Source organism: Talpa europaea, assembly GCF_964194135.1.
Source record: "Talpa europaea genome assembly, chromosome: 3".
NCBI classification, from domain to species: Eukaryota; Metazoa; Chordata; class Mammalia; order Eulipotyphla; family Talpidae; genus Talpa; species Talpa europaea.
This window is the reverse complement of record NC_140069.1, coordinates 98,254,561-98,272,580: the sequence shown is the minus strand read 5'-3', so window position 1 is coordinate 98,272,580 and position 18,020 is coordinate 98,254,561. Positions and strand designations below refer to the sequence as shown.

At 35.3% G+C, this 18,020-nt stretch overlaps 1 protein-coding gene across 2 annotated transcripts in view; it reads right to left on the bottom strand.

Moving 5' to 3' along the window:
• Positions 1 to 2,471: 2,471 nt before the first annotated feature.
• The window catches only part of PALS2 (protein associated with LIN7 2, MAGUK p55 family member), a gene marked incomplete at both ends in the record, with an annotated part of 40,250 nt that continues 24,701 nt past the window's right edge, over positions 2,472 to 18,020 (bottom strand). For both annotated transcript variants that reach the window (XM_084230931.1, XM_084230932.1), the window contains 6 exons: positions 2,472 to 2,648; positions 9,783 to 9,911; positions 10,785 to 10,987; positions 14,729 to 14,890; positions 16,384 to 16,452; positions 16,788 to 16,887. In XM_084230931.1, the coding sequence (XP_084087057.1) occupies positions 2,472 to 2,648; positions 9,783 to 9,911; positions 10,785 to 10,987; positions 14,729 to 14,890; positions 16,384 to 16,452; positions 16,788 to 16,887 (840 nt within the window). The remainder of the gene's footprint in view (positions 2,649 to 9,782; positions 9,912 to 10,784; positions 10,988 to 14,728; positions 14,891 to 16,383; positions 16,453 to 16,787; positions 16,888 to 18,020) is intronic.

Genomic DNA, 18,020 nt, shown 5'->3' with positions numbered 1-18,020 from the left:
TAGTGTTGACAAAAGCAAACAAAATCCTTATTTTTTGGGTATTTGATATTACCGAAATATCAAAAAGAAACAAACTTTATAATCAAGGCACGGGTGTAATGAAAGTGAAATTCTGGTACATCATATCTATTGTATTAGTTATGATTAAAGGATTTATTCAGGGGCATCAATTATGGATATTTGTACATTTAAAAGTAAAGTGTAATATTTAGTTGTATTGTCATCGTGTCCTCAGTGCTGAATGTGAATACTTACCTGTCACAAGGAATCCTCAGGTATATTAATGTATTAGCACATACCTGTATATTTTAACTATTACCAAATGTTCAACATCATGTTAGGTCATTTTCTCTTTGGTAAAGTTAAACATCCACAAGAGAAGTTCATATTTCCTTGATCACAACTATAGTCTAGTTGTCTCAGGAGCATCCTCTGGGACTCCTTGCCACAGCAGAACTCTGCAAGTTTCTGCAGACTCAGATGGGACTTGAATTTCAAGTTCGATGACTCTTGATAGAGATACAACGAACTTTCCTCAGTCTATTCTCTTCAGTTCTGTCACCTAGATTGCAATGAACTACACGCCACCATTTTCTTTTATATTAGGAGGGATCTGGTATGTACTGCAAAATAGTCATGAATATCACTTATAAGACAATTCCTTTGAGTATAGACTATTTTCTAAATAATATGGAGTTTTATAACATATGCTAGGCTAAAAAAAATGTGATGTACAATGTCATTTCTATTGTGCCAAGATTGAAATATTTTGTGGATAACTTTCTTATGCTGCTACCACAATCCCAAAGGCATTCAAAGAGGCTCCATACTGCAGCATGAAGGCTGCCTGCAAACTGTAGCACATTTCCCAAGAGTGTGAAAATGAAACTTCTCTTAAAATATACAGGGAGTTGAAACACTCAATCATAGGGCATCACTTTGGAACTGTGCTTTGATTCATGTTGCCTCTCTGAGAAGCCAAGAATATGATGTGTGGTTTAAAAATTACCAAAAGAGTATGATCCCCGTGGCTGATGTATAGTGTGACCATTTAGGTGAGGGGAAAACAAATTCAGCAGCCAGTTGTCAGTGCCCACCACAAGAGAAGACCACCATAATTTAAACACCTAACACTTTAAGTGTGTATACTGTTCATGTGAAGAGCTAGCCACAATATAAAATTTGGCTTAGTTTAATGAAGAGTGGCATCTCAGGATATTTTAGCAAGAATTTACAACATCCAAGAAATCCTAAAGGGAGATGTTAACTGAGGTGAATTTTGGAAATTTTTGTGTTATTGCATCTAAGGGAAAACTGCTTTCCTAATCATTAAGAAAATGCATCTCCTAATGGAAATTTAAAAAAATCATTATTTTATATATAACCTATACATTGTACATATTATATAATGTATATATTATCTATATATAAAACAGCTGATAATTATTTCCAAATTTTGTAAATTGTTCAGTGGATTTGGTTCTCAATAGAAGTTGAACAGATACCTTAAGATCACATCATAGCTCAGAAAGCACACTGTTCATAAACTCTCCAACTGCAAACTTTGAGGCATTCTTAAGCAATTCCACGAAATTTGAAAAGGCATTATACACCTGCTGACCATATCTTAATAAAAAGTATCTAAAGTAGTATGTTCATTTTTGTCAGTTAAACTTTACATGTGAAAATAAATCAATTTTGCTGTAAGTTTTTATAGGATAAGGCACTCTCGCAGCCTGCATGGTCTTGCTTTCTGTGTACACATTAACTTAGCATCAGCCTGTAACTGCAGCAAATGAGAGTGCAAGGTAATGCTCTTCATTTTTTCACTAGAGACAGAAATGAAGGGGGAAAAGCTGTATCTGTAAAAATTAGTATGGATAGCCATACATCTCTGACATAAGGAAACTATGTAGCATGGAGCAGACTCTGAATGTCAGATTTGGGTGTAGCAGACTAGCTATAGTGCTAACATTAAAATTCTGATTCTGTAAGAAATTGTATTAGGAAAGAAGGCCAATAACTACTGTTTTCTCCTAATGAGAATAACTGGTCCTTCACTAGTTAAATGCTGAATGACAGCTTTACAAAACTATTTCAAGTATTCATTATCACAGTGAAAATGTGAGACCAATGCTAGAGTGAATGATTTGAAAATTCCTCTGATGAAAAAGGCAAGGGTACTAAATCAAAACATATACAAAATGCTTCAACGCATTTCTTTGTGATATGAGTAGAAAGATTATCCATAAAAAGTTAGAAAAATTAAGATAAATTATACATTAGTACACCTTCCCAAGCACATTTCATATAAAAATCAGAATAGTATACTGGCATTTCATTCTACACAATAAAAATGCCTAGACTTGGCAGATTATCTTCTATCTGTACATGTATTTTCTCAGTAGAAGGCTTATTTGTTGCAATTACTTTTTAAAAGTTTTATTTTAATTGTTAACCTTATCGAATCATCAGTAAACCCAGCTGATTGGGACCCACTGTGGTTCCATTCTCAGTTTCTCAATGGCAGTTTGTAATTTCTCAAAGGCTTTGTCTAGATTGTCGTTTACGATGATCAAATCAAAATAGTGGTTGTATGCTCTTTGAATCCGTGCACTTTCATCCACTGTTTTCTTCAAGTCAGAGTCCTGTAGAAGAGTTGTGAAAGGAAGTATTTATGAAAACAATGTATATATGTGGGCTCAAACACCAAGTCAAAGTGAACATAAACAGCAGGTCAAACAGCTGTTTACTGTATGTAATTCTGATATTAATCATCCAAATTGAATCTATATAGAATTTTAGAAATATGAAATATTAAAAATCATGGCCACATCTAGTTTCCAGATACAGTAAGTTTGCATTTATGAATATTACATACTTTCTGTTTCATTAAGATAAAATTCTTAAAAGAATGTTGATAGTTGTGGGGTGGAATTTAAGGTAATAAAACAACTATCACATGTGATTGGTTTTGGGTCAACAATATTACTTGTTTCAAAAGATTTTTATCTTATGCTATCTGCAAATTATGGAACCCAATTTGCAGTGGCTGTTCATCTTGAATCCAATTTACTTCCTATCTGAGAAAGAGAATCTAAGAAATGTATTTTGAGGACTAATTTTACATGTTCACCATGCAAACATACACTTTTTTTTTTTTGAGTTAGAATGATTTCTATTTCATAAAATAATTATCATTTTGGAATGATGTAAAGAATAAGTAATGAATTCTGCATGGGCAAGGAAAACTTTTTTCCAGGAAGCTGCAAATGTTTTAATACTTCACAATACTTCTACAAGCTCTACAAATATTTATTGAGTTCCTATTAAAGTGGTTACTATGTTTTATAATTTGTGGCTAAAACAATGAGTAAAAGAGGTTTCTACCCTTGGACGAGACAGATAAAGGGCAAATAAAAACAAAAACTTGCAAGTTGTAATACTACTGAAAGAAACACCAGACAGGAGAATTTTAGGAGATCTACTTTAGATAAGAATGATTAGAAAGACACTAAGTGAATGACATTTAACCTGAGAACTTTAGTGGGAGAAAGACCATTCCAGGCAGAGGAAATAGCAATGCAAAAATCTAGGAAAGGAATAATCCTGATGTGTAAAGATACTGAAAGATCAATGGTGGTAGAAGAGGTAATAAGCTGAGATGAGCACTGGCTAGAAGCAACAGAAAGACAAGACATCTTTGGGTTGTTACGGGGGCAGAGAATATGGAAATGACACTAGACTGGAAATATTTAGTGATATAATCATCTAGAATTGTTGACTGATGAGCTGGATAGGAAAATAAATGAACCAGTGATAGCTCATGCTCCTAGCTTGAATAAATGTATGGTTGTAGAAAGTGCAGAGTGTGTGTGTGGAGGGGGGGGGGGAAGGAGGAGGAATGGCGGGGAGAAGGTGGTTTTGGGGGGTAAAATTCTCTTTGTACAAGTTAGGTTTAAGATATCTGTGAGGGGGCCTCCCTGGTGGCACAAGGGGTTAAGTCTCAGCACTATCAAGCTATCGACAGCCACTGCAGCATGAGTTTGATCACCAGACAGGAAAGCCAACCCATATGGTGCAGCAAACCTCTCCTGACTGGCCCGCTGCTCCCCTCAGAAGCGTATTTCAGTCAATCTGCCTGTTCTGTTCCCCACTCTGTCTCTGGTGAATCCTCTCACATACCCCCATCTCTAGCCCACACCCCAGCTCATGTATGCATAAATAAATAAATCTTAAAAAAAAATAAGAAGTCTGTGAGATCTTCAAGAGGAGATATAAAACAGGCTGCTGGTTATGCAAGATAGAACTCTGAGTTTGGACAAACATATATAAATTATGTGTGTGAAATTCAAAGTGCAGAGTAAGAAATGAGTACCCAGATAGGCCTGGGAGACACTAATATTTTAGTGAATACTTTCACAGAGAACTCTCTGTAGGTTTGAAACAACTAAAAAAATCTTTTATTGTAGATGTGCAAACAAGTCACAATGTAACTTGAAAACAACCATTATTACCTCTTACAGTCTTTTTTAAAAAAGATTTATTTATGCATACAATAACTGGGGTATAGGTCATAGATGTGGAGGGTGAGAGGATTCACCAGAGATAGAATGGGGAGCAGAACAGGCAGATCTACTGAAACACACTGGTGAGGGGAACAGCAGGTGAGACAGGAGAGGTCTGCTGAGCCATGTGGGTTAGCTCCCTGGCCTGAGATCAAACTGGAGCTGCACTGCCTTATGATAGCTTGATAGTGCTGGGACTTTAACCCCTGCACCACCTGGGAGGCCCTGTCATATATAGTCTTTAGCAAACTGATTGGTTAAAATCAAATAACCTCTTGAGATAATAATGGAGTATAATATACAGATGGAGAAACAAAGAATGTTTACAGTGACCTTCAGAATATATTGGTAAGTAAAAATACAGGGAGAGTATTGTCTATAAGCTATCTTTTATGTAAGAGATGTGGACGAGAGGATATACACAATACTGATTATAATAAAAAAATAGTAAAAATGTCCACTCACATGGGTGAGACGAAGACTGGAGAGGTAGAGAAAAGCTAGATTTTTTTTTGTATTTAAGATTTACTCTGGAACTATGAAAATGTATAGAATTTACAACAAAATTAAATCCAAATTAAAAAAAGCAACACTGAAATATCGAAAGCAAATGAAACAAACTCGTGTTTCAAGTCAATAGCTTAACCACACAGAAAGGAATCATTTTGGTGAGTTTAAAATAATTTACTACCTAGTGGGTATATTCAAAGAACAATTTTTAGAAGTCTGAAACATAAAACTTTAACAATCATATTGTTAATACTGTTACTTAAAGTTTATATTTATGTGTTTAGTTTGTGTATTTATATAAAGAAATTTTGTTAATGTCCACAGGAATGAAGATTTTCTATGTAAGAGGAAAAAAGACAAATTCAAAGTCAAAGAAGTAAAACTGATGTGAAATTTGAATTAGAACTATCAAATTGAACCAATGAAGAAGTTTTCTAAAATGGAAAACGTATTTCTGACTTGTGACCATTGAAAAAGCATGGAAACAATGACCTACTAAATTGAAAGTACGTTCTCTGTCCCTATGTTGTCTCTAAATACCATTTCCCACTCAAAGGAACTAGAACTTTTAGAAGGCTGGTTCCAGGTCTCGGCCAGGAAGTGTATAAGGATGAGGTGGAACAGCTGCCAGTCATACCAGAAAGCAAAGACTCATCAAAGGCTCTGAAGAAGGGAAGGAGAATGGGCTTCTAGGAGCTGAAGAGAGGACAATTTAAATATCAAAAAGAATAAAAACTGATATAGAGAGGAATTATTCCAAGTGACTTTGAAAGCAGTTATTTAATTTTATATGTTTAATGGTATAGATTCTAAAGAATGGCAGAAAGAAAATTAGTTCACAGTAATAAAGCCATTGGTGGTGGGGTCGGTATACTTATTCTCAGACTGTTGTGAGTACTATAGGATAAAGCAAATGAACAGTCATAGGATGTTCTATTTCTAATTGTCCCAGTAACATTGAGACCCGGGATATTCAACATAGGGGAATGAAGTTACCAGTTAAAAAAGAGGTTAAATAAGACTCTGTAATTCAGAATTTGATTGTTTAGTATCAGAATAGTACAATTTCCACCAATCATACAAACAGAAAGCATATAATTACCCTACAGCACAGCCTAATGAAGCAGTGTAGCTAAAAACAATGGTCAATCCTGTGACAATGCACACCCTTAATACTGCAGTCTTATAATAGGCTTTTCCCTAAAATGAGCCAGAGCTTCCTAGAGAGATAGCTAATTCCTGGCCTGAAATGCACATGATGAGCCTAGAACACCTGTCAACCAGACAGCAAGCAAGCCATCTGAAACTACTAGGCTCATGAAATAAGGTCTCAAGGGCCAACTTCAGTAAGCTCCCTTGGACCAAAAATGAAACAATTGTTTATCAATAACAGCAATAACTACAATAGAACACACCACATCAAATATGCTTTATGATGAAACCAAAAAGAAAATTATAAAGAAAATAAAATGTATTGGTTCACTAGTCACCTTGGTGGCTCTTAGAGAACAAATCCTTTAATCTGAAAACAGATCCATGAAGGGAAAGTATAAAGTATATATCAGGCTTTCCTATATAAACTGTATTTCAGAGTAATCAACCAGTTGATGAGGAAATGTTCTTTTTTCAAACTCTCTTATAAATGCAGAAAGAATGACAAACTGGGAAATATTACCACTAGTCAGTCCCTAAAAAAATTATCTGGGGGAAGATCAATAAAACTTTCTTAAAGTATTAGGTGAAGCTACTTGGGGGGAATTTTACAGATCAGACAAACACAACCTGAATCCACTAATTTATTTTATCATGAAATGAGAAGCCAGTCTCCTCAAAATAAGAAGGACGACTTATTAATTATTCTTGGGGGGGGGGGGAAAGAACCTGAAAGAAGCTGATCAAGCTTCTATCATTTCACCAGAAACACAATGAAGAGAGGAAGATGCTAGAATGGGGACAGAATAGGCAAAATTCAGTCTATGGAACACTCTATAGGATAGGTGACCCCGTCTTTAAAACAACTAGATTACGGGCTTCCCCTGGTGGCGCAGTGGTTGAGCGCTGGGCTGCGAGGCTGCCTGCAGCCTCTGAAGCGCCAGTTCGTTCCCTGGCCGCTGGCGAGGGTCCCACAAAAAAAAAAAAAAAAAAAAAAAAAAAAAAAAAAAAAAGAAACACCAACTAGATTACAAGGTTAAAAGAGAGGAAAGGGAGACAGTGCAAACTTACAGATAATTAAAAGAAACTAAATGGACATTTGCTTCCAGGCAGTAAACAGAAATCAGAGAAAGCCTCCTGGTTTGACAACTAAAACAAACAAAATGAATGAAGCAACAGTCTTTAAAACATCCGACATTAGACAATAAAAAGATTCCCGAAGATGGGAAACAAATGCAGCAAGTCCTATGACTACCCTCACTTACTGGCTTGAAAGTGTTACCAGGCTGCTGTAAAGTGAGGTGGAGGCCAGGAGGAGCCTGTTTGACTTCAAGTTGGGAAAGAGATGAGTCCAGGAGACTGAGGTAGCAAGTGTTCACAGGACAGAACACCGTTAAGGGAAGGGTGGAACATAGAGAACACTCGGGAGATTTCTAGAAGGTCTCTTCCATTATTCAGCTGACCGTCCACCAGTCACTGTATGTGTACAAAACCAAGGCAGCTACAGAGCCATTAGGAAGGATAAGAGGATTCCTCCTGAGTCAGGAAAAGTTCCTATTTCCACTAGGCAGAAATGAAAACCTCATGTTGCACAGGCCATTTAGGAGAGTGCTCAAATACGTCTTGCTGCAGCAGCAGACAATAACTGTTCCTACAGCAAGTACTGCTCTGGCCTTATGACAAATTTTAAAGGCAAGACCTGAAAGGAGCAAACTATTTCAAATAATTGCATCCCAGAACAAAACTCACAAAATGTCTGGCATCCAATAGGCAATTACCAGGATTGCAAAACATCAGGAAAACATGATCTAAAATGAACAAAAAATCAATCAACAGCAATCCAGAAGTGACACAAATGGTCTTAGGAAATGACATGAAAACACTGCATTTCAGACAAAAAGTTAAACAGACATGAAACACAATGAAAAAAGAACCAAGAGGACTAACACTACCTGATTTCAACTCTTACTAGCTATAGTGTGGGAGAGGTAGAAGCAAGAGGATGGAGGGATTTTGAAGGGGCACAAAGAAACTTTTGGTAGTGATGGACATGTCCATTATACTGACTGCAATGGCTTCACAGTTGTATACATATGCCCAAACTTATAATGTTATACACTTTAAATACATAATTTACTATACACTTATAATGTACGCCTTACTTACCTTAATATATATCTTAATTAAGCTGGGGGGAAAAGGAGATTTAGAAGACATTAAACAAATATACTCTTGGTAATCTTGTTTGGATACTGATTTTAACAAATCAACTGTAAAACAAATTATATATCTTGGAAAAATTCAAAGACTCTGTTTCGATGATAATAAGAGGCTGCTCTTATTAATTTTTTCTGTGCTAATGGTGTTATGGTTACATTAAGCTGTCTATCTTTTACAGATACACACTAAATTATTTATGGTTGATATGGTATCAAAGATTTGCTTCAAAATAATTTCAGGAAAAAAGTGAGGAGTCTCACTGAAACAAAAATGGCCATATGTTATAGGAGGTAGGAGGAAAGGCACGTGGAGTTTACTGTTTCCTTTTTTGTAAGTATTTAAAATCTCCCATAAAAAGGGCCTCCCCTGATAGTGCAGCAGTTGAACGCTGGGCTGCGGAAGCTGCCTGCAGCCTCTGCAGCGCCAGTTCGATCCCCAGCCACGGGTGAGGGTACCACATGGCGCGACAGACCTCTCCTGCAGCGCCCGCTGCTCCCCTCAGCAGTGTATCAGAACAGGTCTGCCTGTTCTGTTCCCCGCTCTGGCTCTGGTGAATTCTCTCACCTTCCCGCACTTCTGACTGTACCCAGTGCTTGTATAAATAAATAAATAAATAAATCTTTAAAAAAAATAAAATAAAATCTCCCATAATATGAAAAAAGAGAAAAAACAAGAGAAAACATGAAATACAAACTAAAAAAACAAAACAATTCTAGCAGCATTAAATCACATGATGAACTTGCTTGTCAACTGTCTTGGACCCGATCTTCTCATTAGTAAAATGGAGAGGTTGGATGTGTATATTTTAATGCTGGTCTGTTTCATTTCTAATATAGAAGGAGAGTAAACTTTTGTTTTAAAATAAAGTGGAGGGCCTCCCTGGTGGCGCAGCAGTGAAGCGCTGGGCTGCAAAGCTGCCTGCAGCCTCTGCAGCGCCGGTTCCATCCCCGGACTCTGGCGAGGGTCCCACATGGCGCTCAGATCTCTCCTGCTGTGCCCGCTGCTCCCCTCAGCAGTGTGTTTCATCAGTCTGCCTGTTCTGCTCCCTGCTCTGGCTCTGGTGAATTCTCTCACCCTCCCCCACTTCTGACTGTACCCAGTGCTTGTGTAATAAATAAATAAATCTTAAAAATAAAATAAAATAAAATAAAGTGGAACAATGATTTTTAAGTAAACCCAACTATTTCTGGTGAGTGGAATTTTTATTCTATAATACCTTATGCAGCATATTTCCTACATATGATTAGATAGTATTAAACACATCCAAAAGAAAATGAAAAGGAAACATTCTAAGTGAAAAATAATACTGTTGGCACGGGAAGAACTGCTTACTGTCAAAAGCTTGGTAGTGATACCGGCATCCACGACGGCCTTGTGCATGGCACGCAACGTCTCCAGTTCGGGAGCAGCAATGAACACAACATAGGGCATGAACTCGGACGTCCTCAGCACTTTCAGGGCCTTCACAGAAGAATAATTATAAACCTACTGATATAGGATTCGAATTTGAATTATGATACAATTTAATTCTATCAGCTCTCTTCCTAAGGATTAGGATATAATTTAATATAGAATATAATTTAATACTTTCCCCCTTTCATCTTTTTGGTTCCAGTATTTTCCTACAATAGTGACCCATTAATTTTGTTCTGACCTCAGTCGTCTTATTCTTTGATCCTCTCGAACAACGGGAAGTACGAAACTTAATGTTCAAAACATCATCAAGGATGATGTAAACACCATGTTAATTTCATAAATTAATGTATTTTGTACTATGAAATATCAAGCAGCAATTATAAGGAACAAAGAAAGCTCTAGAATAACTGACATGAAAAGATCTTTAAGAAAAACAGTAATGAAAACAAGTTTTAAGAATCTGAATTATTCCATTCATGCAAAGAAAATTTAAAAAATGCATTACATTTTACTTGTACTAAAATAACAGAAAAATACACACAAAACAATGTTAACAGTATTATTTAAAAATATTATTTACTAATATTATTAGAGTTTACTAGGGAGGATGGACAGAGCAGAGATCCACAGAATGAGAATAAAGTGTGTGTGTTAGATGGGAAGGGCCATAACTTCATTTTTTATTCTTTTATGTTGAAATTTTTTGAAATTAAAAATTTTCCATTTCCTACTACATACATTTATATACTCCTTATGCAAATACATACTATTAATCAGAGATTTATATAACTAGCTATATAAGCATAATAAAGTGCTCTTTACCAATAAGTAAAAGCTACCTTAACACTCTGAAAACAAAACAAAACAATTCCAAAAACATAAAATGTAAAAAATAGCTTTGGAATCCATGCAGCTTACCTGTGGGTTGACATCCAAAATACAAGTTCGTCCAGTTTGGACAACTTCAAGAATAGAATCAATTTTGGTTCCATAGAGATTTCCTTCATATTCTCCATGTTCCAAATATTTTCCAGCTTTAATATCTGCTTCCATCTCTGATCGTGACACAAATTTATATGCCTGACCATCTTTTTCATCTTCCCTTGGTTTCCGTGAAGTAACTAAAAATAGCATTGAAAATTTGTACAAAGACAATGCAGGGTATAAAAAAAAAAAAAGATTTAAAAACACAGGGTAGCTGCAAGATTTTTCTATTTAGTGCATGGGGCAGAAGCCATGGCGTATTATCAAATCTGGTCAGCTTTCACTTTTTTTAAAAAAAAAGTTTTATTGGACCACAGTTGTGCTCATTTGTTTATATGCTGTCTGTTTTCATTTGTGCTACAGAGTAGTTGTATTGAGAGTAAATAGTTGAGACAGAAACCAAAAGACCTGCAAATCCTAAAATATTTACTGTGTATTCTTTGAGTAAGAAAGTTCACTGACCTCTGATCTATAAGAATGTTTTAAGAGGTAGAATCCAATATACAATATGTAATGAGAGATGTGCTTTATAGTCAGTTTGAAACTCAAAATGTATTTTACACAGAAGCAGAGTCCTAAATTTAAGTTCTTAATAAGTGTGCAGCATGTTCCTGCTGACCAGCATGCCCCTTCTGCTTAAATATCAACTATATTCCTTCTTCACACTTTACCATTTCCTAGTTGAGCGCCCAACAAGTGAACAAAGCTCTATTTTTACTTGGTATTATCAGTTTTCTCAAGTATAGCTTTACCCACAAATTTTCTAACTTTTATCTTACTTCAACACCAAAACTTTCTTTTGGTCTCCTGCTTTGTCAGAAAACCAAATAATTGTGTAATTATTCTATTTCACATCTCAGTGGTGGAGTTAGCCATCTCACTGTTACTATGACCTTTTAACTTCTATTCTGACCATTCATTCTGAGAAAGAGAGTGACTATAATCCAAGTAAAAAATTAGAATCCTTTTGGTCTGGTACTTTAGAACTCTGAATACTTCTAGGGACATACAGCTCTTTTGTACCTGGGCCATGTTAGGAATGAACTTTAATCAGCTTTCACACTGTCACAAGGGTGCAGTTAGGCAATCTCTGCCAATTTGTTGTCACTAGCTTCAAAGAAGAGAGTAGAGTGTGTGTGTGTGCATGTGCACATGTGTTATATTCAAGTTTAGCCTTAATCTGCTTTTGGCTAGGTTAGAGATTAAAAAGTATCTCATGTCTACTAATCAACTAATCATGCAGAATATCTGGCCAAATCATTAAGTACATGAAATTAAAATTAGAAAGTAATACCACTCAAAAGCTGACATTTGACTTAAAAAGCCTGACACATCAAGAAAACTTAAAAGAACAAAATGGACTTCAAATTCAAGCTCAATAATAAAGGTCTAAGACCACATGCAAATGAGACTTTCCCTCCCTCCTGGTGTTTCCTGGCTCTTCACTGAGGGTGAACATCCCAGACTACCATGGAGAGCATTTATAAAGCTACTTCAGATTCTTCAAGACATTATGGTAGCTTCTCATATTTAAAACTGTGTGATCTCTACAATTTCTGGAATTATTCACTAGAGGTGGCATTATAAAATTTCTAAGGCAATTTTAAGCTCCCTCAAATCATACTAGAACTTGGCTTAGTGTCTGTATACATAATTTTAGAAAAGTACTATTTTTTTTGTTAAGTTCTACTGTGGAATGGAATTGTATATGGCAATGTGCTGTTTGAAATAAGTACAGGCAGACATACTGTATCTACCACCATCTTCAACATGTTGAGAGAATCTTAATTCTTGGAGAAATGTCTTTAGTTTACAGAGAATTTTAATTACAATTCCATGTACTGATGAACACTAAGCAAACAAATTAAAAGAAACACCCCAAACAACTATATTGTCACATATATAAAACCCTTTCTATTCCTAGAAAAGATAAATTAGAACTGGGTGACTTGACTACAACTGACTCCTTAAGCTCATATGCTAAGCAACCAAGTAATGCAATTGTTTAGAATCTTGGTGATTAACAGGCAAACTTTTAAGTTTTAGCAGCTCTTCAAAAAATGAGGAAACAATCAACAAAGCTCAGATTTTATTTGTTAACTAAACTCAAGATTAACTGTTAAAGAGAACGTATCACTCATAAGGTAGCTTATTCGCCCCCACGTCTTTAAGTTTAGTTTTGTAGAGAAAATTAAGTCAATTTAACACAATGACAGCATTTACCTCTCCTTTCCTGTAAGACCTCTCTCTGTACTTATAAACCTGACAATGTGCAGCACAATACTGCATATTAGAAATTAAGCAGACATATCACATTTTACCAATGCTCAGGTTTTGTGTTTATTATGAGGCATAATAAAAACTAGCTGCTATATAAATGTAAATGATTTAAAGACAAGTAAAATACAACTACACCAAATAAGAGGAATTCACCTGATGTACAGCTATACATAAATCTTGCTATGTAAAATTTCAAATTTGAATCTTTACTAAAAATAAAATATGTAGAAAGGAAAAACAGTGTCTCTTTCTGGAACTAGAGTTATCGTTACAGTGGGAGCATAGTAAGGAAGTTAACTAATAAGTACTAACTTGGATAAAGCAAGAAATAACAGAATGAAGACATTATTAAGAAATATGGAAGACTACCAAAATAATACCAAAAAGAATGAGAAGCTACTGTTTCTGGTAAGTGGGCCACAGTTGATGTAGGAGAAGATGGGGGGGAGAGGGTGTTATTTTTTCCTTATATATCTTCAAGATATATACTGTGTGTAATTTGATTTGATGAAATACTGTGCGTAATTTGATTTGACAAAAATGATAAAGAAGACTTCAATATTAAAGTACTTTGATCGCAATGAGGTTTTTATTTTTTTAACCACTCCACAAGGATTTTGTCTGAATTTAGTGATTCATGATGCCTACGAAGAAATCCAAAGTTTACCCTTACGGGATTATAAGTAGCACGAGGAAGCAATGACTTGGTTACCCTCCCAATAAACTTTAAGAATTTTCGCAATAGGATTACTTCTCATTTAAGCATTAGACCCCAAATATACTGGATGAAAACAGAGAAACTAAAGTTAATCTGAAAGAGATAGGGTGACCTTAGTTTAGAGCAATCACCCCCTTTATTTTTTTAGATTTATTTTACTTATTTATACATTCAAGAACCTGAGTCTAGGCCAGAGATGTGGGGACTGATAGGATTCACCAGAGACAGAGTGGGGAGAACAGGCAGATCTACTGAAATACACTGCTGAGGGAAGCAGCGGGTGAGACAAGAGAGGTCTGCTGTGCCATGTGGGTCATCTTCCTGGCCAGGGATCCAAGAACTCATGCCAAAGTGGCTGGTGATAACTTGATAGTGCTGAGACTTTAACCCCTGTGCCACCAGGGAGGCCCAAGATCAATCACCTTAATGTGTATCAAAAATCAGGTTTATGACCCTGCTGGACTGAGAGCTACAAGTAAGACCACAATTCACGGGATTGGTACATTAGGGGTATCTAAAGATACAGCAGGTTTCCCCCTTTTCTTTACCCTATAATTGCCAAAAATACAACTTTTCAGATAGATATTAGTTGCATACGACAACAGAACATTAATGCTGATTTTGTGCATGAACTCTTAATGCTTTCATTTAACTAACATTCTGGGTGATGTCTAGAGAAACAATTACGACCAAATGTTAGCTGACAGGGCTATAGAGAGCTGTCTTAAGACAGCTGTGGAATCACTGGAGTTTTTCAATATCTTCTACTTGTTCATTTTCACTGGCATAATCAAGAATTATTTGAGAATGAAAATAATAACCATCTCCATCTGCCACTCACCATACTTTTCCTGCCAATCAAATAGCAAAGAAAACTTACATGGTACAGTGGTTGCAAATCTAGTAGGATTCAGTACTATGAATCTGTTTTTCAAGCTTCTTCGGCCCACTCCTTGAGCTCCTATTAACACTAAAGTCTTTCTCTGGAAGGGAGGCATTTTGGCTACCTCCTCATAGATCTGGATTTCATGTCGGTCAAATTCTAGATGTAAAAGGAAATAGGAAAGCATCATATTCACATATCTCTTATATGGACACAAATCCACCGTTACTATGTTCAGAGATGGCTCAGTTATCTTGATAGTTAATTACCACTTAAATTGTACATTTTAATAAATTTGGTTTTCATACAGATTTGTTTTTATAAATTTGGCAAAGTACAAAAATTATTTTATATTCTGATTTAAACATCTGCTTCTATCCATCTGCCCTTAAAAGTGTGTCTATCAAGCTAGAGAAATGCCTTTGTATTTTCCTTATCAGATATTCTAGTTATTAGAACCTTTTTATTATCAGTTTATCACTAGAAATAATTCCTTTAGCATAACCAAATTCCTAGTTAAGAACTATATAGCAAATATATAGCAATATGTTAAGTCTGATTGCTTAAATAAGTTCTATAGAAAAAGTATGGCCTTTCAACGATATAAATGGATAAATATTAGGTAGGATTCATAAAATGCATGCTGACATTCAAATATTAAAAGTCTGAATTTATGTATAAAATAAAAAGTTGGATCCAAACTATTTTCAGTAGAAATACATTCCAAAGTTATAGTCTATGTCAGTGGGGAAATTACAAATTGTCTGTTTTGCAAGAAGGCTTTAAGAATATATATGTAATAATTAAGACAAAATGGATCTGAAATATTATATCACCTGTTACTATGATTATAGTTCTCAGTCTATAGTGTAACATTCTTCTTTAGGTTAATATCAGCAAATCTTTCGATGTACAATTTCTCCACAGTTTAAACAAGTATTAAGAGACTATTTTCTCTTATTATGTATGACATTATAATATTTTCTTTACAAGTATGTTATTTACTTTATTACCCATATAGAGGTAGTTTTTTAAGGTCCTTTAAAATTGTCAATTCCTTTGAGTAAGCCTCTAGGGCCTTCTGATTCAAAGAACTACATTTTACTTCTGTCAACTTCTATAACTAAGAAGAATAGCTATGGTAGTTGTCATATTTATCTCTTTTTTTTTTTAAATCTAAAAGATTTAAGATAGAATCTTACCAGATCAGACTGAGATTTGTTTAGTTCAGTACTAATTTTTCAGAAGTGTCAGGGACAATATTATAGCAGAATATATAGTTACCCTTAGTCATAGCTCTTTTAATAACTTCACATAGGCATTTTGCTCTTTAGAAATGACATATAAATTATTACAAAATTCTCTGAATAGTTTCAATTACAACATTGCCCCTTCATTAACATCAGCATAACTTCGTTTTATTGTAAACTATAGTCACAAAACACACTGGTAATATAGTCTATATGATATACCAAAATTTAAATAATTTCTATATATTATATTGTACTATGTGTTAATATGCCAAGTCCCTTGAAAATCAGTACTAATCTGAATTATAGTCATTTAAAATTACACATTTAGAGCTTGTCCCACGTTGATAAACAGTATTACACTATTTGACTTGGTCTTCTCAAAAGATATTTAAAACATACCTGCATTTCTGGTTGTGAGATACATCATCTTTTTCTTTTTTTTGCTACTTATGGTTCCACAAAAAGGTCCTGAAGGATGACAAGACAAACATAACTTAAGCAGCATGTCACAATCTGATAAATCGCTCTGCAGTCTTCTATAGGGGTGAGCGCACATCTTCCCAATCAGTCTACATATACATCACAAGGGGCAGGGATGAGCTAAGCCAAAAACTCTGCTACTATACCAGCAGGGGGCAGAAAGGGATCAAAAAGTTTACTTTTGAGAGCAACACAGTAAAATGATGGGAGGGATTAGTTCTAGATATTATTTTAAATAAATTCATTTGCTAATTCAGATGAAAGTGGCAAAGAAAGGTGGCCACAGGTACTACTCATTATTTATTGTGCTGAATTGTCATCACCTGAATTGTCCCAGTCTCTTCTAACAAATGCCTTTCTCTTCTCTTCCAGGAACTGGCTTGGAATGAGGCCAGCGCTTCCACCCTCTTTTACGTGGCTAGCCTAGAATTAGATTAATGAATAGTGACCAAAATTTGAGACCATACTGTAGGAAGGAAGGACAAGCAGTAGTCAGACAGAGGGGGAAAAAAAATCACACTTTCGGGCCTTCCTGGTGGCGCAAGGGTAAGTCTCAGCACTATCTAGCTATTGGCAACCACTGCAGCACAAGTTTGATTCCCCAGTGTGACTGGCCCACATGGTGCAGTAGGCCTCTCCTGTCTCACCTGCTGCTCCCCTCAGCAGTATATTTCAGTTTATCTGTCTGTTCTGCTCCCCATTGTTTCTGGTGAATTCTCTCACAATGCCCCTGTTCCCCACCTCTGGCCTACACCCCAGCTCTTGTATGCATAAATAAATAAATCTTTAAAAAAAATCACACTTTCTCTTTAAAACTAACCTTGACATTTAAATCCATTAGCCATCAGTTATACTGATTTCTAAGGAGGAATGAATTACAGAATGAGAACAATCTTACTAATGTTTCCTCAGATTCAACATTATTATATATGGGTGTACTGGATGATGAAAGAACTAAGAAAGGGTAAATTTTACAGAATCTGTGATTTGAAGAAGGTAACTGAATTTCTTGGAGCTCTCATCTAAAAAAAAAAAAATCTGCTTTCTATGACTATTTCCTTTCTTTAATTTGTGTGGTTTTCTTTTTTTGCTCTTTCTATAAATGCCTTCTCTTAGTTTTCTAAGAGAAAACACTTAAGCACTGAGGAGTAAACTGGCACCTTGTCAATTCCTAGTGAAATATCAGGACCAAAATATAAAGGTATATAGGTTCTGTAAATTATTAAAACTTTAAGATAAAACTTTGATAAAACTTAAAGAATGGAAAGGAATAAATGCTATCCTATCTGTTAAGAGGGCATTTCATCTAACATCCTTTAGTATTTACTATCAACATTAATCCTGCTCTGTTGGTATATTCTGAGGCCAAGAATAATGAAAGAAAGATTTGGGGAAAGAATAGAGAGTTTAATTCATGCTACCAAGAATCTGAATTTCCTGAGGGGTAGTGAAGTTTACAACAGGTAAAATTTTACTTAGTATCTAAACCATAACTTTTAAAATAAAATCCAAAGAAGTGATATTAAAAAAAAAAAATGGTTGGACAGTGGCTGCTA